Raw genomic sequence first — 24,727 nt, forward strand, 5'->3', positions numbered from 1 at the left:
TTATTTTATTGTGGAAATAAGAGAGTCATGGGTATGTACATAAGCAAAAACTTTCCAAATTTTACATTTTAAGCAGTTTTATTATATGTCATTTATACCTCAATAAAATTCAAAATACTCAAAAAAAAAACAAAACAAAACAAACAAAAAACCACTTTTTCCCCCAGGTCATAGTAATAGAAGTTTTTTTTTTTTTAAGCACAATAAAAAGTTATACAGTTCAAATCAAATGCAACATATGAAACCCCGAATTTTCAGAAAGATAAGTTTGTTTTAGTCAGCCTTTTTGCTGCTGTGACTAAAAGTCCTGACAAGAACAACTTTAGAGGAGGAAAGGTTAATTTGAAGGCTCACTGTTTTAGAGGTCTAAGTCCATAGGTGGAAGACTGTGGCAGAGGGAAGCAGGTCACATGATGACCGGGAAGCATAGAGAGGCTCTGTTTGCCAGATACAAAATATATACCCCAAAGGCACTCCCACAATGATCCACCTCCTTTAGCCACCTCCTACCTGCTTTCAATTACCACTCAGTTAATTCCATCCTGGGGTTAATCCACTGACTGGGTTAAGGCTCTTATAACCCCATCATTTCCTCTAAACCTTTTTGCATAGTTTCACACATGAGATTTTGGGGAAGACCAAAATCAAAACACTAAACCATAACAAAGATGAAAAAATATTACTGGACTCTAGGTATATTTAAATTTTATATTTTTACTACATTTTAATGATAACTTTTAGGAAATTTCTTATATAAAATAACATTCTCTTAAAATTTCAAATTTAAATATTCACAACTTGAATAAAGACTTCAATAATGTGGTGGTTTTCTATGAACAAACAGGAGTGAGATTACAATGTGTGTGTGGAAGGGAAGAAACAGAAGAATGGTTGAGGGGATAATAGTATATGAATGTACCATGGCAGTATAAAGCTATTAGTATTTTGTAACTTTTACAATTAGTATAACTATAATCTCACTACTTATGAATTCAGACAATGAACATTATGGTTCCTATTTTAATAAGGCAGCCAAATGCAATTAATTTTTAACCCTGCTTTCTTTTTGGTCAGATCCTTTCTATTTTCTACCTACCACTATGGAACTCATTTCAGACCAGTATCTATAATATTTGTAATATAAGTACAATAGTTGCAATAAAGCAATTTCTTTAAAAACAGAAAAATAACCCAAGTTCTATTTGAAAGATATATGCTTGAAGCTATCAGGAGTGAACTCTAAATACACATTCACTTAAAGTATAGATTTTAACAAAACTTAAGCATGATAATATTTTCCCCCTCAAAAACAGTTTTCAAATACATGTAAAATGTGTGATATACACTACCCTCCAATCCTCTCTGCACCGGAGTGCCACTGATGCACCACCGATTAATTCCACTCAAACGCTGGGCCATTTCTGCAGCCTGGTGAGAGAGAAATAGGAAAGAAAAAGAAAAGAAAAAAGTCACAGGAACAACGCAGAAGTCAGGCATACATTTACTCATGAACATAGTAAAGCTATACTTCAGGTGGGACACACTGGCTTTTATTTAACAATTATGCTCAATGTCGAATGTCATCAATGGGTCATCTTCCAATACAGTTGTTGTCTTGAATGGAAGGTTGCCAGGTGCCACCCTAAACTGCAGGGATAGTTTAAGTATACAGAGAATAAAAAAATCTTAAGACTAATACATCTCTTACACTACACTCCAAATGTAAACCTCTGTGGTAGGGTAATATGATACATAAATTCAGCTCAGGTTAAAGACTGGTCAAAGGAAGCAGACAGAATAAAGATAAATGATAAAGGTGGAATCAAAACTCTGACCTCTGAAGTAGAATATTTTTGTAAATATCTGATTTCTTGACAAGTGAAACCAAACTGCCAAAGTCAACTTTGGCTTATCAGAACCAGTATGGTAGACTTTCTTGTCAGCAGAAATTCTTTAAAAAGTCCTTAAATACAGTTTAGTTGATTTGCATCAGATTGACATCTTATCCAAATATTTATGAATATTTTCATATAAAGCAATGACTCATGGAGTATCAAAATAATCCCAAAGGTTTCTAGCACATAAGAAAAAGAAATGTAGGATGTTTAACAGCAAACTCTCAACTAATATCAATACTGTGGGTTAACTACACATTAGGATTTAAACTTTTAAGTACACCTAATTCCGTTTCCCTTTCTTCCCCAGTCCTCAAATGATTTTGCAGACTCTTACTTTTACTGCAGGACATTCAACCATCTGGGCTTCATCAAGACAGATCCTCCACCACTCCACAGCTACTAGGGGGCTGGGAATGGCCATATAGCGCTTCTGGTTCCGTAGGCGACGCCCATCCTCACTATTGCTATGTGGGATATCAACATAGTTTAGTTCTGAACGAAGAACATCATAGGTAATGATAACTATATCCTGCTCTGCCAAAAAATGAGGTTGTAAAAAGCCATGTTTCTTCACTCCTTGATATACCTAAAGAAACAATCAGCACCAACACAGTTATTGTAAAAAAACTTGAAGACAAATGAAATGTTCATTTATTCATATCCTTACCAAGCCCTTTCTATTTGCCAAAGATCATACATGCTATGAGACAGATTTGAATACCTGTCTAAAGAAGGACACATTTCAATGTAGTGGAAGACAAATAACATGAGCAATGTAAAAGGACCTATAATAAAAGTAAATGGGTTAGCATCACAGTGTAAAGAACTATTCTGTGGCTGAGAAGTTAAAGTCAGAGAAATTAAAATTTGAGGTATACTTTGAAGAATATTTAGGAGTTCTTGCAGGTGGAAAAAGAAAAAGGAATAAGATGATAGGTAGGTAGCAGGAAACAAGAGCTGTGTGAGAACATTATGGTATGAAAAAGTAAGAGCTATTATTTACAAAATGCCTTTAATGTTTCAGACACTATGCTAAGCATTATCTTCAAACTTCAATAACAATTCCATTAGTTGTTGTTCTTACTCCCATCCCACACATAGAAACATCAAGTGGTTTACTCAAAACTAAAAGAGGTAAGACTCAAACCAAAGTTTTCCCTATCCACATAGAACAGAGCTTCTCAATGGCAAAACTGTGCTTTCTTTATTACAGTATTTTCTTCTATGCCTAGATAGTGACTGAAATATAAAAAAGCTACAATATTTGCATGGAAAGAACAAAGGTAGAGAAGAGTACCTATTGTTAGTAAACAAAATGACTATTTACTATTTGTCTGTACTTTATCATATCATTTAATCTTCATATCAGGTCTGTGGCATACCATTTCAGAACTTAGTACAATTTTTGACATATAATAGATCCTCAATAAATATTTTCTGCATAGGTAAAAAAATCTTCAGAGAATGATTCCAGAGCTAAAAAGTCACAGATCAGACAGATAGCTGCAATTACATAATGCTGCCTCTGGGTTGTATTTCTCTCTGAAAGTATAAATGCTTAAACCAAATCTTTTTCATTTATATGGTCAAAAATTTTTTAAAAAGCTTTCACATTTTCATTCTCAAAGTGCTTCTGACTCTGGAGATTCTTAGGTCAGAAAGATAGTCCCCTGTTCTATATTTTATTTTCAGTTTCCTTTTAAAGCTTTGATTTAATATCACTATTATATACCAATAAGTTAATCTGAGGGATAAATAATAAAAAAAAGATTACAAAAACTGTTACAAAGAACAAAAGTTTACATCTTTCTATCCCTCTTTAGCCCACACTGCCTCACCAAGACTCGAAGAGATGATGACCTCACATGCCGGTTTATCTCTTCCACCCACTGGTGACAGATGGAACTTGGAGAAATGATCAGAGTTGCCCTTGTTGATACTGGATCCATTGCAACAAGGCAGTGGGGGCAGTAAAACGGCTTAATATTTACATTCTTCTCTTCATAATTCACACATTTTGCATGTTGCCACAGGTGGCATTTCAGGCACTGCACACGAGGTTTACGGTCTACCTGGTCAAGTTCACCACAGATGCACTCAAAGCGATAATCAGAGGTATTATAGGGAATCACAATATTAGAATGTGGCATCTCATTATCAGTAAGGTTCAGAGATTGAACATGGTCCTCTGTTTCTTGTTCTTGCTTGACTTCGGATACACATGTACTTTCAGACATGGTAATATCAGTAATTCCAGATTCACTAGAGGCTGGACGGTGACTTTGTGAATCAGGATTAACGTTAAGCTGACTTTTTTCTTTTTTTGATGGAATAGGCTTTTTCCTCAATTTAGTACGATTTTTCCTGGTTTTATAATAATAATAGTAAGGATCATCATCATCATCATCAGAGGTGTTAGATGGCAAGTATTCAGAATCTGTGTCCTTGTTTCCTGATTTCCTGGATTCTTTCTGAAGTTTTCTTGGACTTCCTACTGTCTGTGAATAAAATATAATTTAATTACCTTATTTGAACACAGCTATATTTTTGAAATTAAACTCACAACTTCATGTACATTATTTACAAAAAAATTCAGTGGCTAGTCTTTTTTCCTGAGGAGAAATCATTCTTGATAAATGGCTTTCTAATCTACTTTTCAGTAGTCTGCAGGGAACCAAGAAGAGGATCTACTCCTGGTACAGTACAATTTGCAAGGAATAAAGATCAGAAGAATAAAGAGAGCTAGTGACTTTTTGATATTAATCTCTTATAATATGTGTATATTTAAGTCGACAAAATGTACATATCCAAACTCAGGCAATTACAAAAGAACCAAGTTCTAAAAAAAGTAAGTTAATCTCCTAAACACTACAATTAACAAATAAATTCCTTCTACCTTTCCATTTTCTGCCTGTGTCATCTTGCAATTATTTGGTCCCTGGTCTTAACAGGTCTCAGGATAGTAAAAAAAAAAATGATGCAATAGCAATGCCTTATAAAGGTGTATAATACATGGGAGGGGGAGTGTGACAAACAGGTAGGTGACAAGACAGCTTCCTCCAAGCGGTGTCAGAACTAAGATCAAAGGATACTTAACACAGAATCAATGGTAACCAAAACCAAGTTTCTACTTTTTTTTAACTAGCTTTTTTTTTTTTAAATCTTTAGACTATGAGAGCTTCTTTGTCATTGTCAAGATGAGATTTGGCAACTTATTCTATAAGACATCACACAGACATATATGTATTTAATAAATGCTCTGGTACCTGTTTTTTTGTTTTATCACATATGTCCTCTTCCTTGTAATTCTTTCCCAATGTAAAAGTCCCAGAGAAACCATGGCCTTTAATCTGTTTCACAAGACCTTCAAAAATTAAACACTTCAGCATCCGTTTTAGAAGACTTCTGTTTCGCTGAACATCATATCTATATATAGAACTGACATACTTGTAGATGGAAAGGATTGAAACTCCTTTTTTCCCATTCATTTCTTTCACAGCTGTCAGGATCATTACCCGAGTAGCTAAATGCAAAAGAAATCCTAACTCAGTCAAAATAAATAAAAGTGAAATGGAAAATAAAACTCAGTTCAGCTTGATCTACATTAAGGACTGTGTTAAGAAAAATATAAATCAAAGATTTATTACTGTACAGTAACACTCTGAAGAATATATAATAAAAAATTTATCTCAATATACTAAGAAAAAAATTACTGCAACAGAAATAATTTAGGGAAGAATTACTAAGGTTAATTTATTAGTCTTAAAATCAATTCAAAATTATAAAAGAACAGAAAGAGTTGACTTTCTCACAATTACTTAGTATATGCTATCATTAGTTAGGGAAACACTCATTTGCTAACAAGAACCCAATATAGCTATCCTTGTGAATAAACAAAGCTGGGTTCAAATTGTATGCTAAAGAAATTTAAGCAAAAGAGACTAAGCAAGAACTACCTGGATCAAGTCAAACAAATTAATATTTTAAAATTTTTTCTTAAGATACTGACTTGTAATTAAGCCCACTTATACAATGTATAAACAACTATAGAAACAATTATTCATAACAATTACAAGATATCTCTAAGGACTATAATGAAAATCACTTTAAGAAGGCATTTTAAGAACTATCATACTTACGGGGGCAATGAACTTTTTCTTTTGGTTCAAATTCCATATTCTGGGTTTCCATGGTTTTTACTTTTCCTCCAAAACAATGTGATGGGATGAAATAATTCACCACTTTTCCCTGATACAAACAACATTCAGTAGTCACATATTTGCTTCCAGTATTCTGAAGTGTTTATTAAAATTAATACTCCTTCCATTAAGAAAATGCAAAACAGCTGAAAATAATTATGAAAGAAAGGGCTAAATACACTATTCATACATATAAACCTTATCTTTTTATTTCAGAACCTACAATTAGCCATTATTTTTAAAAATATGTACATATTTCGGGACAAGGACTTAAGAGTTTATTTCATCTAACAATCTATTTACTAAGCTACCTATATCTTTTAACAAAGTTCTAATTATTAAATTCTAAAATTTACATATCTGAGATTTGATTAACTTTTTAAAATAGCAATTTTAAGATATTTAATGTTATTGTGGATCTTTGTAGTAGCAACAAAATATTTAAGAAGTCAGTAGTAGTTTCCTTGCCAACTGCTTGGATGCTTGGTAAGTGATCACATATCCTCTTCCTAGTTGGCCAACATCACTTGAGAAAACCCTGCCAGGTCACAAACATCCCATTCTCTGTGCCCACTTGAAGTTAACTAACCACTAATATAAATCATTAGCCACAGAGCGAACAGAAAGTGTTGATTTGAGTGCCAAGCATATGTTCAACAAATGATGCCTTTTGAGAACATATGTCCCTCACTTTCCCAAGCACTACAGTACTCCTCCTACCTCAGGAAGAGTGAGAGCATCTTGTTTGACATCTTGTCTAGTATGCGTCAGAATAAGAGCCAAAACCTCCACTGTCTTTCCAAGACCCATCTCATCTGCTAAGATTCCACCAAGCAACTGTGGCCCAGAATGTGGGTACTCACGGATGATGCTAAGGAGAAAAAAAAAAAAAAAAAAAAAATCAAGCAAAATATATCATAGTAATGTACATAAAATTACACTTTCCTAATTAGTGTTCCTAATGAGAACTGCGAGATGCATAAAAGCCTAAGTTTATTGAACCTGTATTTGAGCATGTAACAATTCAAATTCATAGATCATAAATGTAAGAACTGTAAATAAATAAAAAATAATAATAATAGTAAATGTAAGAACTGTAAATAAATAAATAAAAATAATAATAGTAATAAAAACTGCCTGGGCTAACAAATAAGTTCACAGAAACAAAAGTGGTATTGGTAAATACTCATCATTTTTTTTTTTTTATAATTAAAAGGAAAACATGTCTTTTTGTGACCCTTATGAATCTGTGAAGAAAAATAAATAAAGGGCAATATCTACCGACTAATTATGTTAATGATTCCTAAAACTCTTATAAATTGATATATCTCATGACAAATCTAAAAACTGGCCCATAGTAAACAAAATAACTTTCATTAAAATAAAAATGTTTCTTTAAATCTTGATAACTAAGTTCCTTATGTCTATTATGTTGTATTCATTTACTGAAAAATGACAAATACTATTAATTCTACATATATCCTATCTATAAAAATGTCTAATAAGACCTTTTGGGTACTGCCAAAACTGAGAACATATGTTACTATTTCATATAGTTTTACATTTAAGTATTTTTATTTTTATATTTAATTACCAAGGATTGAACTCAGGGGCACTTGGCCAGTGAGCCATATCCTGGGCCCTATTTTGTATTTTATTTAGAAAAAGTGTCTCACTGAGATGTTTAGCACCTCACTTTTGCTGAAGCTATCTTTGAACTTGCAATCTTCCTGCTTCAGGCTCCTGAGCCACAGGGATTACAGGTGTGTGTCACCATGCCAAGCTAGTTTTACATTTATTTTTAAATCAAGCACACAAAATTTTGCCTTACCAGCCTGTGTAGGGATTATAGAAGAGTTTCAAACCACCAGATGTAACAATCTCTCGCCATAAGTAGTGCAAGGAACTATCTAAAATAAATAAATAAATAAATAAATAACCATAAGAATGAATCTGTTTCTTTTTCTGTTAGTAAGAAGTCCAGATACCCTAGGATACTCATTTTGGAAACCCATGGTGAGAAATCTCAATCAGGAAAAACTACATAATTAACACATGGGTGAAAAAGGATCCCTCCAAGTCTGTTTTTCTAATAGTATTCTTTAATTTCTTTGTTTTGAGCACAAATCCATATAAGCAAGTAATAAAATTAAAGAGTTAACTGTAGCAAATTACACAAGGTTAACAGGAAAAAAACCCTAATGTATATAACCAATTCCTATCTTGTATATAACCAATTCCTTATCTTATAAATAATTCAAGAAGTTCCATTGTTTTAAAATAACTCAGCAGACATATGCTAGTACACTAGTACATTTATCTGAATCCTACCTGACCTCTTACATGGATCAGAGAGTCAGAAAAGGATTATTTAAGTAAAAAATATCTAAAACTATAATACATAAAAGTACTCAAGTTTGTTTTCATCAGAATCTTCCACCATCTTTCTTCTTAATATTTTAACTTGTTAAAGCCAACTTTCAAGGAGGGAGTGTGCCTCTACCCATTAGTAAAATTCAAGCAATCTTTTGTTGCATTCCTAAGGGATTAACAGATGAAGTAGGAACACAGATGAACAAGTGTTTATACAATGAAAAGATTAAAAGATGAAAAGTTTTAATGAGAATAAGAGACAGAAGAGCTGCTAAATGGTACACACGGATTTAATCAACAAAATGCGGTCTATGGTAAAAAAGAATGAATTATTGATTCACACAGGATGGATATATCTCAACATTATGCCAAAAGAAGCGTATTTCTCCCCAAAATGTATGTTTATTATAATTTCATTCATTGTTTCAAAAATAAGCAGAACTGTGGTCACAGTGGTTGCCTCTTGATGGGGTTGAAGTAGGAAAAATGACTGGGGTTTGAGGAAACTTTCCAGAATGATGGCAATACTTTATATCGGGACCGTCTGATAGAGGTACAATGGGAACTGCATATGTAATTTTTAATTTGTAATTTTATTAATAAATAAAAAGAAGAAACAGGTGGAATAGTTTTTAACAGCGTATTTTATTTACCCCAATATAACTAAAAAATGTTTTAACATGTAATCAATATAAAAATTAAGATATTTTACATTCTTCCTATTTGAAATCTGGTATGAATTTAAACTCAGTACATCTAAACCTGAACAATCATATTTCAACTCTCAAGAGCCATTTGTGGCTTGTGGCTACTTTGGGGACACTTTAGTTCTTTATTTTAATTGGGTTGCTGGCTATACAGATGTATAGATTTATTAAAACTCATCAAACTATGCCCTTAAGATCAGTACAATTTAACGTATAAAAATTATACCTTAATAAAACTAATTAAAGAAAAAATATTTTATTTTAGAGAAAAAGTAATATGGTACATGGGAAACTTTATAGATCTATTATTTCTTCAACAAATAATTAAAAGAAAAAAAAAACAGTGGGGAGACAAAACCCACATATTAGGAATCTTAATAGAAACCATTCCAATGTCAGATGTTATTTTTTTTCAGATTTGAACTGGGTGGGTGGAAGGCAGAGGACAAGAGAATGGGACCAGAGTAGTGGGAATGAATTGCTATTTGTTGTTCAAAATGAAAAGTTAAAAAAAAAAAAATGAAGTTTGTTAAAAAGTATAAATTTAAATACTGGAAGAAATTACAGCTGTTTGTCATTAAGTAAAATAAATCTATATATAGGAAGAATTCTAAATAGTTAATACACTTCCTATAATCAAGTAAAAATCTCATCTTGAGGTAGTGATAAAGTTTGTCTCCCATAAACCTATTAGTTTCATGAAAATACTTAATAGGTGAAATTTTATTTCTTTCTTTATTTTGTGGGGCAAAGAATAAAATGCAAACCTAAGAAAATATAGTCATGTATCTCTCACGTCTATAAATTTGTTTTCTGTCCTAATATTTAACATCAAATTACGAAGTTTCCTGTAGAGGAATAGCAAAATTCTCATCTAATCAGATTTTAAAAGCAACTATTAGTTGACAGATCATGTAAATAAATTTCTTGGTTTTTAAAAATTCCAATCAAGATTGTGTTCATTTTGGCACAACAGACACTAGTATGGCAATATGTAAATCAATGGATGTGTAACTGATGTGATTCTGCAATCTGTATATGGGGTAAAAATGGGAGCTCATAACCCACTTGAATCAAAGTGTGAAATATGATATATCAAGAACTATGTAATGTTTTGAACAGCCAACAATAAAAAATTAAAAAAATAAAAATAAAATAAAATAAAATAAAAATAGAAAGAAAAAAAAAAGATTGTGTTCATTTTGGGAAGAAAAAACTTCTTCAAACTTTTCTGAATGAGGAAAGCCACAAATTAATTTTTGTAGATTTCTATTTTGAAGGATTTCTTAAGAAATTATTTTGTTCATAATAATACCCATTCTATCCTATCTTTTCAATATTCTTTGCTTAATGATTACTGCCAACCCCCACCAATCCCTCTAACCAAGGTGCCTTTTGTTAAGCATCTTATACTTGCCACAAGTAGGAGTGCTTCTGAAATGCTCTTGTTGTAGCATCCAGTTGACAGCCTCTCTCTGGTAGGGTCTCAACACAGGGATTAATGCAGGATGCTGGACATCCACTTGTAGAGACAGTGCTTCTTGCTGATGTGCTTGCTTCACAAAGTGATAGAGCTCATCAATGTCCTGTCCCTCTGGCTCACTCTCTGAATCTTCATCATCTTCTTCTAACACATCTGTATATTCAAAAACAATGTAGTCACAACTTGATTTACCTTTTATAACTATACACAATTTTTATCCTAAAAATATACTATGCACTCACTCAATTCAGGTCTTGTTCAGTGTGTTTTACAACTGGAAATCCCTATTAGTTCTTCATTCATCAAAAATCTATCCACTTTTCCCATGGCACTTTCTTTTGTTTCCTCTGGCTGGAATTAAAGTCCTCTGCCCACACAAGATTTTGGATATAACAGTATATTGCAATATTTATGTGTATCTGTCCCTTCACCACTGAGGAAAAAAGGTGGTCTTGTTTTCATAACTCTTCAGAGAAGCTGACATATTGGCCCATTTTGGGTATGTAATAACCATCTCAGGAACTGATTGTGAATATCTTCTGAAGTTTACAAAATGATAACTTATTTCACTTTTACATCATTTTAGATTTGAACTGGGTTGGTGGGAGGTAGAGGGGAAGAGAATGGGACAGGCCAGGCACGGGGCCTCACACCTTAATCCAGGGACTTGGGAGACTAAGGCAAGTGATCACAAGTTTGAAGCCAGTTTAGAAAACTTAGAAAGACCCTGTCTCAAAATAAAAAATAAATCAAAGAACTGGGGATGTAGCTCAGTGGTGGAGAACCCTGAATCCAATCTCCATTATTGTTAAAAAATAATAATAATAAAATAAAATATATATATATATATATTTCCATATGTAAATATCAATTTTTCTACGTATATTAAGTTAAGACAAGAGTTCTCATTCTATTTCTCATGCTAAAAAAGGACAAGCTTTTGGTAGAAGCAGTTGCTAATTAGGAAACAAGTGCTTAAATGTCAATTTGGGAGGAATATCTGATTCATTTGATTCACTCAGTTGGCACAACTGTCCTATTCAAGAACACTTGTGCTTACTCTAACATGAATAATTCGATTAAAAAACTGTTGATAAATTTGTAACTTCTTTCAGCTGATTCCTTATTAAAAATATCATTCTTTCAAGGTAAAGTGAACCGTTTATGTATGAATTAGTTTCAAGGAGGTCTATATAATTCATATGCTCTAGAACTAAAAGATTATACCAAAAATATACAGCTCACTTTTGTTTTCAGTAAAAAGAACACACTGTATTGGATTTTCAATTATTGTATAATTAGGTATTTCTACAATTTAGTACTAATATCTAAATTTGAACTGTTCTTAGAAACCATGTTTCTAAAAATTCAAAATCCATTATTTTTATAAGAATTATAGATTTTTATCGTAACTTTAAAGAATCTACATGTACTTGAAAGCATTCCTGTTAATTCTGAAACCAGAGATTTTTCTCCACTAAATCTCTAACTTGCAAAATAATTTACTAGTAGCAGTATTATGAAATAATATGCTATAGAATCAACTCATTGACTAAGCTTAGAAACTGATTTCTAAAATACTCCAGTATGAAAATGTTCTAAAATTTCCAACTGAAATAACGTTGCCCTACCAATTCTTCAAAGAGAAATTTGAGCAGTTTTTGCAGTAGTGCTGTTGGATGCACCAAATCATTCATACTCTCCCTTGGCCACCAATGGCAGATAATTCTGAAACTGCAATTCTGACCAAGGATACAATGTTCTGCCAAGAAACAGAGTGAAGTCATCTGGTCTTTATGAGAACCAAGCTCTTGACAACTGCAAAGGTGAGGTGGAACAAAGGCTGGCCAAGAATCTCTGGCTGTGATAAAATTTTGCACAAGAAAACAAAAAATCCAACTACCTCAGATCCATTTAGACTACCTTTCAACTTGCATATTACCTTGGCAAACACTTCTTGAATGCTTACTATAAACTAAGCACAGAGCTAAGCAAACACAGTAAAATAAATTATATCAGCAAGGGCATTTCGAATAAGTAAAATTTTGCCACACAGTGTTTTATGTAGGTCATACAAATTTTTAAAATAATTTTCATTATCTGATTTTCTGGTTGTAATGTATAGGAGCTGAAAGAAAAATCCACAATTCAAAAGCAATATAAAATTTACTTTAAAAATTACCTGGAATAATAAAATTGTATAACTTTTCCATCACTCTCTTCATGAGTTGATTAAACTTTTTCATTCTTGAATTTGCATCACTCAAAAAGTCTAATTTTGCTAGGCCAGCTTCCAGAATATAAATTCCAACCTACAAAGAATTGTTAACAAAAAATAGTTTTACTTGGAATATACCATTCTTTATGAGGACATAAGAAAAAAAACCTTTTTTTAGTTTCATCATTTTTAAAGGTATTCACAGTATTTGCCCCACACAAGTACTAGTTAAATATCTACCAGATCTCCTCTGGATATTTTCATTTTCAATAATGCAAGTGTCTATTATGCTAGATACACCAGTCTAGCTTTTAGAAAAAAAAATACTTCCTTAACTGAAACCAAACCTGGGAGAATGTGATGAGAACATCCAATTCTACCTGCCAAGTCATTAATTCCTTTACTTGATGAGCATCAGAATAATCACTGAAGTTTATTAAAAACGCAGATTTCCTTAGAAGGTTCTAACACACATGCTAGAATTCTTATGAAGTTAGGTTTAGAAATCCTTATTACTGGATCAAACACTAAAATGTATCTAATATGGGCAGGTGGGGGTGGTGAACCAAAATGTAAATATACTACAATGACCTAAGCAAAAATCAAAATAAAAATTGATTCTGGGAGGGGGGTTTTTCTTAAAACCTACTAATGGATTAAATAAACTCTGAACAGAATATTAACAAATGACCAAGAGTTACTAGGGAAAGGAAAGGAAACAATCCGGGTAGAAGGAATTATGAGAGCAAACGGAAAGATTCAGAAAGACAGCAGAGTGTTTGTCGGAAGCAAATCAATTTGGAGTTTCTGGAACAAAAAAAGAGTGATGGAGTATGAGTCTCAAAGACATATCAAAGGAGGGACTAGTATAGCATATTAGAAAAATTATACTTAGTTCTTCAGACAGGAAAGAACTGCATGCATGGTACACACGTACAGAAACTAGATAAAGGATCTGAAAAGGTACAACAGGAAACAGAAATGGTTAAATGATTGTTATAGTAAGGAAGAGATGATAAGGACCAAAAGAAGACATTGATAAGACAGATGGAAAGAAGAATCAGGAGGATCTCCTTGAAAAAAGTGGTCCAGAAAGGATTAGCTATAATACATTTTCTGTAGTTACTGAAAGCCCAAAATAAAGTGTATTTGAAACTTGATAATGAGAGACTTATTGCTGGTTTTTCAGACTTTCCAAGTTAACTTTAAAATGAATTGCTAATGTAGAAGAACTTTAAAAGACACCACAGAAACTGAATACCTTGATAATGTGATTTCCTTCTGGTCTTTGGTAAAGTTTTATTCTTCTCTTCTTTTGCAGCCATCCCAAATCTTCTAACAGTTCACCAGTGAAGGATGATTCTACTCGAATACTTTTGTCACAAATGCTGATTGATTCTTTGAGGCCTTTTTCTTGTTTCTTTACCTCCTCACATTCTGAATGAACATAGATCAGGAACTCATTGCTTAACTCTGAACTCATCAATGTAAAACTCCTTTCAGAAAAATTTTCAATTAAATTTTGTTCAGGAAGAAGCTTAAGAGTTACTTCTCCCAGAAATGCTTTCCAAGAATTATCAAAATGATAGGGAGAAATCACAATACTCAACTTTACAGAAGAGGAGGAAAAAATACCAATGGTTTCTTCTTTTTTAGTCAGTTTCAAGACACTCCCAGACTGTGAACACCTCTTCTTGTCTCTGTAAACCACTTCTTCCTGTGGGCTGTTATCCAGAATGATGCAATCAGCAAAAGAGGATTCAGCACCTGGGCAGGGCTGCTCATCATCAGTCAAGGTGAGTGGTTCATTCCTTCTGTCCTCATGCATGTTCCAACGAAGCTGCTGCTGCTTTTCTTCATCTACCTTCACTGGAAAAGCGCGTTTCCGTCGGTTGCTCATTTTCACCTTCTCTTGGTTGGTAAATGTGAACTCTAGAAGACAAATGAAACCAGTAGACGATTTTAGTATGTAAGTATTCCCTGATGAGAAATTCAACATAAACTCAAAGACCACAAATTTAACATGAAATCTTCAGAGAGAAACAAACAAAAATAATATTTTTGAATTGCTATATACATGCACAAATAAGCCAAAATAAAATCCATTATTCTGTATAGTTGATATGCACCAATTAAAAAAGTTAAATAAAATATCCTATCAGGTATTTGCTGAGTCTCCACTAAATACTCAGCACTGTGCTGTATTTCAGGGGAAGATATAAAATAAGCACAAATCAAATTATGGACTAATGTGGAACAGAAAAGAAACTGTGTTTTGATTTCTTGATGAACTGAGCACACAAAACAGCCCACTGTCCTCTACTCCTACTAACTCCCATCCCTAACTATGTGCTCCAAATCCCAGAAAGAATGAAAAATGTATTTTAAAGAAACAATTCAAGAACACACAGCCCTGTTTAAAATAAGACAAAACAAAGTGACTGGGGAAATCTTAGCTGACCAGAAACTTTGAGAAGTTTCTAAAAAATAATATAGAAGGAATAAGACTGAAAAACTAAGTGACAGCAGGAATGTATTAGGGAGCATCATCCAGAGGATTCCCAGGCCCAGGTGGTGGACCTATTAGTGGAACCCAAGTGAATACAGGGTCACAGACACAGACAATCATGGAATATCAACCTTCTCTCTTGTTAAAGTAATGCAGCTGTAATGGGGACATTTATTTTCCAGTGAGAGTATTGCCTAAACTGAAGAGATGTCCTTTTGTTACTGATTATAGGAAAAAAAGGTCGATGGCAATGGACTCTACCTATGGACGGGTTTCATCAGTCCTCACTCTCATTGAACACAGTAGAAAACAAGTTGAAGCAGCTATGTTGGATTCTCCCTTAAAGCAAGCTACAGAAGCAATGAAAGGTGAAGGAGGGAATTTGAAGTGCAAAGACAAGCTCACAAGGAACAATCAAACATTTAGAGACCACCAACAGGAGAAGAAAAAAAACCAAAAAAGACAAATTTTTACCTAAGAAATAGATGGAACAATGTGAGTCACTTTACAATCTAGATGGTCAATAACATCACATTCTTAGGGTGAAAACATACTGTTTTCATGAAACAGAAGCAGTAAGTAATAACACCAAAAAGATATGGTTATAAAAAAGGTGTTAAAAATTTTTGGAAAAGCAAATTAAATTGCTAAAATTCGAGAGAAGGAAAAAAAATAAGGGAAAGAGAGGAGGTCAATGATTCAGTAATAGCAGAATGAATATAATTACAGAACAAATGTCAAAATGATCCCTGAAAAAAGTAAATTATCTCATAGCGCCTAACTGACTCTTCCTGGTTTACCTGGAAATTTTGCCATTCAATCTCTGGAAGTAATCAATCCCAGGAAACCCCTCTATCCCAGGCGAAGTAGGATTCTTGATGGCCCTTCTCCCAGCTTATTACAAGGAGACAGTTTCCAGGAACAATAGGAGGAAACCAGAGTCCAGTGGTCTCTTCTGAATTAAGGAACCATTTTAGAATTTGTAAGACAAAATGACAGAGACCAACCTTGCACATGACTGAGTCACACTCCCCGGTTAGGTGCTGAGGCACTCAGTCACAGAAACGTGGCAGAGCTTTCCCCACCCTTCTTGGGTTTGAGGGTTGGTGTCTCGTGCATGGGTGTGTCTTGCTACAGCCCCATGGGTGAAGCTATGCTCACCTGTTCTTTTGTAATATAACCCCTTGCCCAGTTTAGGATAGAATCTTCCATGGAAGTGCCTTGTATGTGTGTCCCTTCTCTTACTGTGCCCTTGGGTGTGGCCTACCCAAATGTCAGTCAACCTGCTGACAGTGGACATCATGAAGATAGACTCAGTCCCCTGAAACCTGACCCCTTGCCTCATTTGAATAGCTTTTCCTCAATAAAAGGGGTTAGCGTGTGTGCTCTCGCTGTCTCTCTTTCTGCAGACCCTTAAAGTCAGAGGAGCCGTCACAGCGACTCCAAAGAAAAAGGTATTTGTGTCTCTTGTGTGGTTATTTTGTGCAGCCCAGTTAGCCCAGTTCAACTGGAGTAACCCCTGAGCCTTTTAGTCACCCGAACAGAAACCCGTCAACAAAATATCAAATAGGAGGTGCACACACAGAGGGCTCTAAAGATACACAGAGGAACCACTTGAGTATGTATGATAATGATTTAATGATTTATATTTGTGGATGAGGGAAACAAAGATGGAGAAAGGACCACCAGAAATAGGTGGAACAGGGGCTGGGGTTGTGGCTCAGTTCAATCCTCAGGACCACATAAAAAATAAATAAATAAAATAAAGGTATGTGTCTACCTACAACTGAAAAGTATTCAGAGAAAAAAAGAAATAGGTGGAACAATCCCTGCAGCTCATACATAACTGGGGATAGTTTACAGAAATACCCTTTTCATACAGGAGGTAACATGCAGAATTTTCAGAAGAATTGCCTTATAAGTGGTCCCAAGTTAGCTTTAGACTAACAGCCAGAAACAAAACAAAACAAAAATGAGTTCATTCTGAATCTAGTCTAACAAACTTTAAAAACAACAAACAAAATTGAACAAAATGTCAAAAAAAAAAAATCACCAGGCATAAAACAAAACAAAACAAACAGTAAAGAACCATGACAAGAAAGAAAAAAAGATCTAGAAATTACACATGTGATACAATTACCAGATATAAACATTCAGTTATTCTAAATATTCTGAATATGTTCAAGAAAGTAGAAGAAAACATGACAATAATGAGGAGAAATGGAAGATATGTAGATGGAAAAATTACATCTGAAATGAAAAGAGGCCAATAGCAGAAAGACATGGGGGAAAAAGCAGAGTGGATTCAAACACAGTAACAGGAGCAAGTAGTGAAAATGAATTAAAGGGATAAACAAACACTAAAAACAACAAACAGAGCACCTGGACCTACTAGAAAATGTTAAAACTATCTAACACTGATGCAATTGGAATCTAACAGGAAAGGGAGTGAAGGTAAGAAAAATAGTTGAAAAAAACCATGCAAGAAAATTTTCAAAATCTGATAAGAACACAATCAACCCAGAAAACCAAAAGGCTTAATGAAAACCAGTAAGGGCAAATTACAAGAACCTTAAAAACAACAAACACAAACTACAATAGCAGCAGGGTATACCATAATTAAATTGCTGAAAAGCATCATCTCTCCAGATTAGTCTTATCTCTGCTTTTGATATTTCTCCTAGCCTAGAATTCTAAACCCAGCAAAATATATTTCAAAAATGAAGATGAAAAAAGACAAAAACCAAAAGGATTGATTACCTACAGACCTATACTATAAGAAATGTCAGAAGTTGTTTTCAGGCAGAAGAAAAATGATATTAGACAGAAATGTAGGTCTACATAATAAAACAAAAAGCAGAAATAAAAAGCATCTGTAACCATAATTTTTGTTTCCAAATTTAAGATATAACTGACTTTTTAATCTAAAAAATTATTCTAAAAACTTTCCAGCAAACGTAAAAATAGATAAAAGAGTACAATAATATAATTATCATATGACATATTATGTTCATGGACTGAAGGACTCAAAATATCAATATTATCAATTCCTTAATATTTATCTATTGAATTGGAGTAATACCATTCAGAATGCCAATAAGTTTCTTTGAAAAAAACTGACAAACTGGTTCTACAAATTATACTGAAATGCCCAGCATCTAGAAGAACCAAAAAATTTTGGAAAAGAAGAATAAAGTTGAATGAATTACACTTATTTCAAGACTTATATCAACAATAAGTCTTGTGGTAATAGTGTAAAGACAGACATAATGCCCATGAATAAAGATAAAATGTTTAATAACTGACCCACACATGTATGGTCAATTGATTTTTGAGAGAAGTTCAAAGGCAATCAACAGGGAAGGTATATCCCTTTCAATAAATGAGTATCCATATAAAAAAAAAAGTGAACCTAGAGGCTTACTACATAACATATGTAACAGTTAAGTCAAAATAGATGATAAACTAGAATAAATAACTAAAACTAGAAAACTCCTAGTAGAAAATCAAGTAACATTGAGTCAGGTAAAAATAATAATAATAAAAAAGACACAATATTTTAAAGAGGACACACACAAAAAAAGAATCTGAGAGTATTAAAAAATGATAAATTAAGCTTCATTACAATTAAATACTTTGGCTTTTCGTAAGATACTGTTATGGAAATAAGACAAGCCACAGATGGGAGATGATATTAGCAAAACAATATCTGATGAAGGATTTATTTACAGAATATATAAGAACTCCTGCAAATAAACAATAAGACAAATTGGAGTAATACCATTTTATCTTAAAAAAGTGGGCAAAAATTTTGAACAGACACTTCACCGAAGATGATCTAGAAGTAGCAAATAAGCACATGAAACTGTTTTCACCATCTTCAGTCATTACAACAATATAAAGTCAATACAAAATCACAATGAGATGCCATTATATATACTAGAATGTTCAAATTTAAAAGACTGAAGATGTGAGAAACTGAATTCTCAAATATTTTAATATAACATAGTCACTTTGGAAAAGTTTGTCAGAATCTAATAATGTTAGATGAGCTAAAAAATTTGAAATGATCCAAAGATCCATCAACTGCTGAAGAGATAACAAACTGTGGCATATTCATTCAATGGAATGCTATTCTATGATAAAAATAAACAAATTGGGATGGGATAAGACTAGTGGTAGAGCCCTTATCTAGCACATATAAGACTCTAGATTCAATCTTCAGTAGCCTTAAAGGATAAAACAAACTATGATGTATATAACAGTATTGGTAAAATTTCAAAGCATTAAAGAAGGTAAAGGAAGCTAGTTGTCAAAGACTACATACTGTATGATTCCACTTATATGAAAGTCAAGAAAAGTTAAAATGTAGTGATATAAAGCAGATTAGTGATTACTAGGAGCCAGAAATTGGAAAGAAGTAACTGAGAGCAAAGGAGCAGGAGGGAAAGATTTGGGATAACAGAAATGTTTTATGAATGGTGGTTATATAAATAGCATATATTTATCAAAACTCATCAAATTGTAGTCTTAAAATAAAATTTTATAATATGTAAATTATGTCTTAATAAAGTTGATTTAAAAAGCAAAAAAAAAAAGATGCAGGAATTAAAAATTATCAGAGAATATTAAGAGCAGCTTTTTCCTAATAAACTTAAAAAATCTAGATAAAACAGATAATTTCCTAACAATCTACAATGAACAAATCGGCCCAAGAAACAGAAAATCTGAATAGACCAATAACCATAAAAGAATCAGAAGTAATTATCTACCTCATCTATCCCCACTTCCTTGCTGACAGAACATTTATTTAGGAACACAGTGGTTCTGTAACTCAACGAAGGATGGTATCCACAGCAGCTCCAAGGAAGTAGTTTTTGTCTATTATTGGCTAAACCAAGCCCAGCTAAGTAACACAAGCTATTTGTAGAATTCAACTTAAAATAAATAAAAGTATTATTAAAAACTCAGCTCCTCAGTCTCACCAGTCTCACTTCAAGTACCCGGTAGCCATATGTAACTACTGGCATAAAACATTCAAATAGCAAAAAGTTTATCAAACAGTGCTAATCTAAGTCAATCATGAAAATGTCATTCACATTAGACAATGCTTAGTTTATGAATGCACAAGTGATGGATTATAATCAGTCTCTGACAATGGTTAATGACTTTTTTACCATCTTCTTTTATCTTGGAGAAATAATACATAGAAAGCCCCTAATTTCCTAAGCATTAATTGTTGTCACAGTCTCCTCAGAACACATACTGAAAATGTGAAACTGAGTCACTCAACTGGAACCCTAGTAAGTTCGGTTATACCAGCTTATCAGTTAATTACTGCCACCACACACATGCAATATAACACAACACCCCAAAGTTCAATGCCTTGAAACAGCAAATCATTTTTTCTCACAGATCAATAGGTTACCTGAGGGTGGCTCATGTAAGATAGGTTTCTAGGAGAAGTCTGGCTCTGCTTACGTAGAAGTACCTCAGGAACAATTATATGGCAATGGTTGAGGTGTAAGAACACAAATCCAGTCACACAAGTACTTTTCAAAGTGCTTCATACATCAAAATCACTAAGGTTCCATGACCTAAAACAAATCACATTGATGGATACAAAATTAAGATGTAGAGAAATCTATTGCACTTCTTTACTGGGTGGAATTGTATATGGCAAAGAGCATGGATATGGGTTGAAGGAAACTGGGCCAAAAATGTATCACACACAATAAAGTTAATCAACTTTAGGTATGATTTTCATATAAAATTTTAAAAGTACAATTTGAAGAGTTTTGATAAATGGGTGGAATACAGTTATGTAACCACCATTCACAGAACATATCACACACTATGAAACCAAACTATGAAGGTCCAAAAAACAATGACATCTGCAAAGCTCACAGAAAAAAATGTGAGTTTTGAAATCTTAGATTCTAATTCCAGCTTTGGTATTTACCAACTATGTGTCACTGAAATAGTAAACTAACCTTTCTATGACAGTTTCTCATTTCTAAAATGGGGATGACAGCAAGATTGTAGTTATAAATAACTGAAGTACAACAGAACAGTAACAGAAGTTTAGCATGTATTCACAATGTGGTAGATGTTATCATTATCATCCTCAGAGTCTTCTAAACTACACTTTACTTAACTGAATTTGGATGGGGACCATAAATCAGTGCTTCTTAAATTTAGCCGCACATTTAGAACACTTAAAAAATCCTAGGTTGTAACCCAATCAATTAAATCAGAATGTCTGGGGATAAGACACAGGCACTATCCTCATTACTGTTTTAGGCTTCCTATTCCACTGAGTTGCCAAAATGGAGAAACCTTATTCTGTATAACTAGTTGCCTGCTGAAATCCATTTCTTTCCTTCCAAAGTATAGACTAGTTGGGATATGGCTGCCCAGTTTAGTAAGGTACCATGACTAGTTCCAGCCAATGGAATATGAATAGAAGCAATGTGTCATTTTTAAAATTTTTGTCTTTTGTGTGCACACATTTCTTAAAATAAACTCGTATACCAAGAACACATTCTTTCAACTACTAATTCATTCTCTGGTAAGACCCATTCAGTGTCTTTGAAATCATGTATGCCAATATAATCTGTACATTCCTTTACAGGTTTGATTTCAACCTGATTTTCCTAACATTAGAGACTCAGTTATTTATCAACGATAATAATTAAATTGGAGAAAAGTAAATACGAGGCATTCTTGCATGTTCTCCCTTTGTTCAGTTCTCAATGGAGCAAAATTCATGATTAAAAAATATATATATATCTGGTTGACTCTTTCCCTAAGGAATCCAGAGATAATGTCTTAAACCAAAGATATTTTTTGGTCAAAGATAATCATCAGCTAATAAGTACTGGTGAAATTCTATACATCTGTAAGCCAATCCCATTTCCTTTTCCATGTGTCTTCATACCTTTTGAATCAGACCTTTGATTGTTCTACTACTTCATCCTCCATAAATATTAGTATTTGGGTAAAGTGTAATTATGTGAAGTTTTCTGTATGGGTCACACTTTTACTGTCCTGCATTTAAATGCAAAAAGCCTTTTGATGTAAACACCCTCTCAAACTTTCCTCCCAGTGGCTGTCCTATATTCCCCAGAAAGCCTTCCTGCCATGTATGACTGAGGAAATTGACTTAAGGGTCTCTCATGCTTGATTCCAATTGCTCCAGGGTTCACTATGAATTTCTTGAAAGTTGACTAAGAATAGTATCTTATTCAGTATTTTACCTCCAAAGCCAGGTCAGTGCCAGGATGAAAATGATATACAAAAACAAGGTGAAACAAAGATCTCTTAACTTCCTATCTTCCTTCATTATAAGGATCTACAGTACTGTATTCACATTTCTTTTTTGAGAAGTCTCTTTAATTCACATTCTGTCAGACTTCAGATAATAGAAAAATAGTCTTTGCTATCTCTGGCCCAGAATGAGGCAGGAAAAGTTAAAAGAACTGAACAAATTGTATCTTTTAACGAAAATAAGAGGGAGTGCTAAAAAAGTAAATAAACTGTTATTAAGAGAACATAACAAATGAGTATTAAATTTAAAAAATTCCCCTCCAAATGATTTATTCCTTCATTCAATGATAAACAAATCCTGAATTACAACAAATCCATAACGGACCATGATTCAGGCTATCAAGGGCAACTAGAAATATACATTTGCCATTTCACTGCCCAAGGTGTTGGTTTAGGCAAAGTCCAGTTGTTACAAAGGATTTGAAATCCCTTGATAATCCAGTATTACCACAATTTGACAGTACAGATATTATGGATCACTTCTACTCAAGGGAGTGTCATCATTCCTGCTATCGCCCACTGGAAAAACTAAAAATAGCAGTAACAACTTCAAAATTATGTTATTTTATTCAGTGACAGTCTCAAGTTAATTTAAGTAGGAAAACATCAAACATCTAGGGTTTCTACCTCATGCAAATGCCGAGCTGCTTGAGAAAAGAGCTCACGTTTACTTGCCACAATTTAATAATAATGTATATCTGACAGGGATCGTCAATCATCAGATACAATCACACCTTCCTTCATGGACCCAGCTAACTCAAATGCACAATGTGCAAGAGCGATTTTTTGAATGCAATGTAATTAATCCAACTCCAAAGGTAACAGAACTTTCAGTCAGACGAACTTGGAAGTCCCTGCCTCCCCTTTAACTCTACACAATCCCGCACACCAAGAAGCCGGGAGGCTGCCCAGTGCCAGCCTCCAGGGGGCATAGGTAAGTATACGAAGATACCCAGTTATCCTCCCAAAAGAAGCAAAAGAGGTTACAGGAGTCGGAACGGGGCTGGAAGCAGCCGACCATTCCTAGCAAGCTGGGCAAACAAGCCACCCCAAGGCCGCCGACCGCGACTACCGCCCCTCTGGCAGTGATGCGTGGTCTCGACCCCACACCGCACACCGCAGGCCCCAATCCACGGCGAGAAGAATGGCCACCTTTCCCATGCCCCGCGCCAGCCCCCGAGAAAGCTGCTGCGGTCCGGAGGCCCGCAAGTCTGGGAAAAGGATGGGGTCCGGGAGGCTCGCGCTGCCGTTCCCCTTCAGCCCTTGCGCTTCCCGAGGTCCGGGACACCCAAGTCCTCTCTCTGTGGCCCTGGGAGGCCAGAGACGTCTTCCCTCCGCAACCTCTGACCCCTGACCCTCCATAACCCAAGCACCTACCTCGGCTGGTTATCCAAGCCTCTCGAGTCTCTCTGCGCTAGACCCGGGTCCCTCAAATGCCCTTGCAGACCCCCAGCAGGCATTCGCCGCCCACCGAACATCCGCCTAAGGTGGGCACGCGCGCGGTATGCTGGGTAGCGTCGGCTTTCAGGGGGGCCCAGAAACCACAGCGCCCGGCTGCCGGGTGCGCGCTGGAGCGTGGGGTCAAAGTGAACGCGCACGTCGGAGCGCCCCGCCCCCTGTGTCCCGCTCTGGCTTCATGCGTCTCTTCTGCGCAAGTCCACTCAGTTAAAGCCCATCTAAGGCTACCGCGAGAGTCTCGCGATAGCTCTGCTCAAGGATGTTATGAAATACAGGATTGGCTGGAATCCCGAAGCAGAAGGCGGGGCTTATTAGCAGATGTGGGCGGGGCAAACCGGGGATAGGTGTAATTCGTTTACCTTAATTAATATATATAAATATGGTAATCATGGGCAATATGTTAAACTAGAGATCCAGTTGTAAATTGTGTAGAGATGTGATTTTAACTATAAAGGTGAATTCAGTATACTACCATTCAATTAAACAAATTCTTCCTTTCAAATTTTCAATGGAATTTTTAATCTTGTCTTTGCTAAGCACCCTGTATATCCTT

At 34.4% G+C, this 24,727-nt stretch overlaps 1 protein-coding gene across 6 annotated transcripts in view; it reads right to left on the reverse strand.

Moving 5' to 3' along the window:
* The window catches only part of Shprh (SNF2 histone linker PHD RING helicase), an 84,520-nt gene extending 60,212 nt beyond the window's left edge, over nt 1-24,308 (reverse strand). The window contains exons 1-12 of one of the 6 annotated variants that reach the window (XM_048799518.1): nt 24,094-24,308; nt 20,816-20,984; nt 14,140-14,810; nt 12,843-12,972; nt 10,595-10,813; nt 7,929-8,007; nt 6,818-6,968; nt 6,038-6,146; nt 5,165-5,421; nt 3,737-4,396; nt 2,233-2,484; nt 1,350-1,428 (exon numbers count right to left, since the gene is read on the reverse strand). In XM_048799518.1, coding sequence (XP_048655475.1) covers nt 1,350-1,428; nt 2,233-2,484; nt 3,737-4,396; nt 5,165-5,421; nt 6,038-6,146; nt 6,818-6,968; nt 7,929-8,007; nt 10,595-10,813; nt 12,843-12,972; nt 14,140-14,778 — 2,575 coding nt within the window. In that variant the 5' untranslated portion in view covers nt 14,779-14,810; nt 20,816-20,984; nt 24,094-24,308. Of the gene's footprint in view, nt 1-1,349; nt 1,429-2,232; nt 2,485-3,736; nt 4,397-5,164; nt 5,422-6,037; nt 6,147-6,817; nt 6,969-7,928; nt 8,008-10,594; nt 10,814-12,842; nt 12,973-14,139; nt 14,811-16,187; nt 16,329-20,815; nt 20,985-24,093 lie in introns of those variants that run through there. The other 5 variants (XR_007346063.1, XM_015502046.2, XM_048799517.1 and 2 more) reach the window with 5 other exon arrangements.
* Nucleotides 24,309-24,727: the final 419 nt, after the last annotated feature.

The sequence above is a fragment of the Marmota marmota genome, unplaced genomic scaffold (genome assembly GCF_001458135.2).
Source record: "Marmota marmota marmota unplaced genomic scaffold, marMar, whole genome shotgun sequence".
Lineage (NCBI taxonomy): Eukaryota > Metazoa > Chordata > Mammalia > Rodentia > Sciuridae > Marmota > Marmota marmota.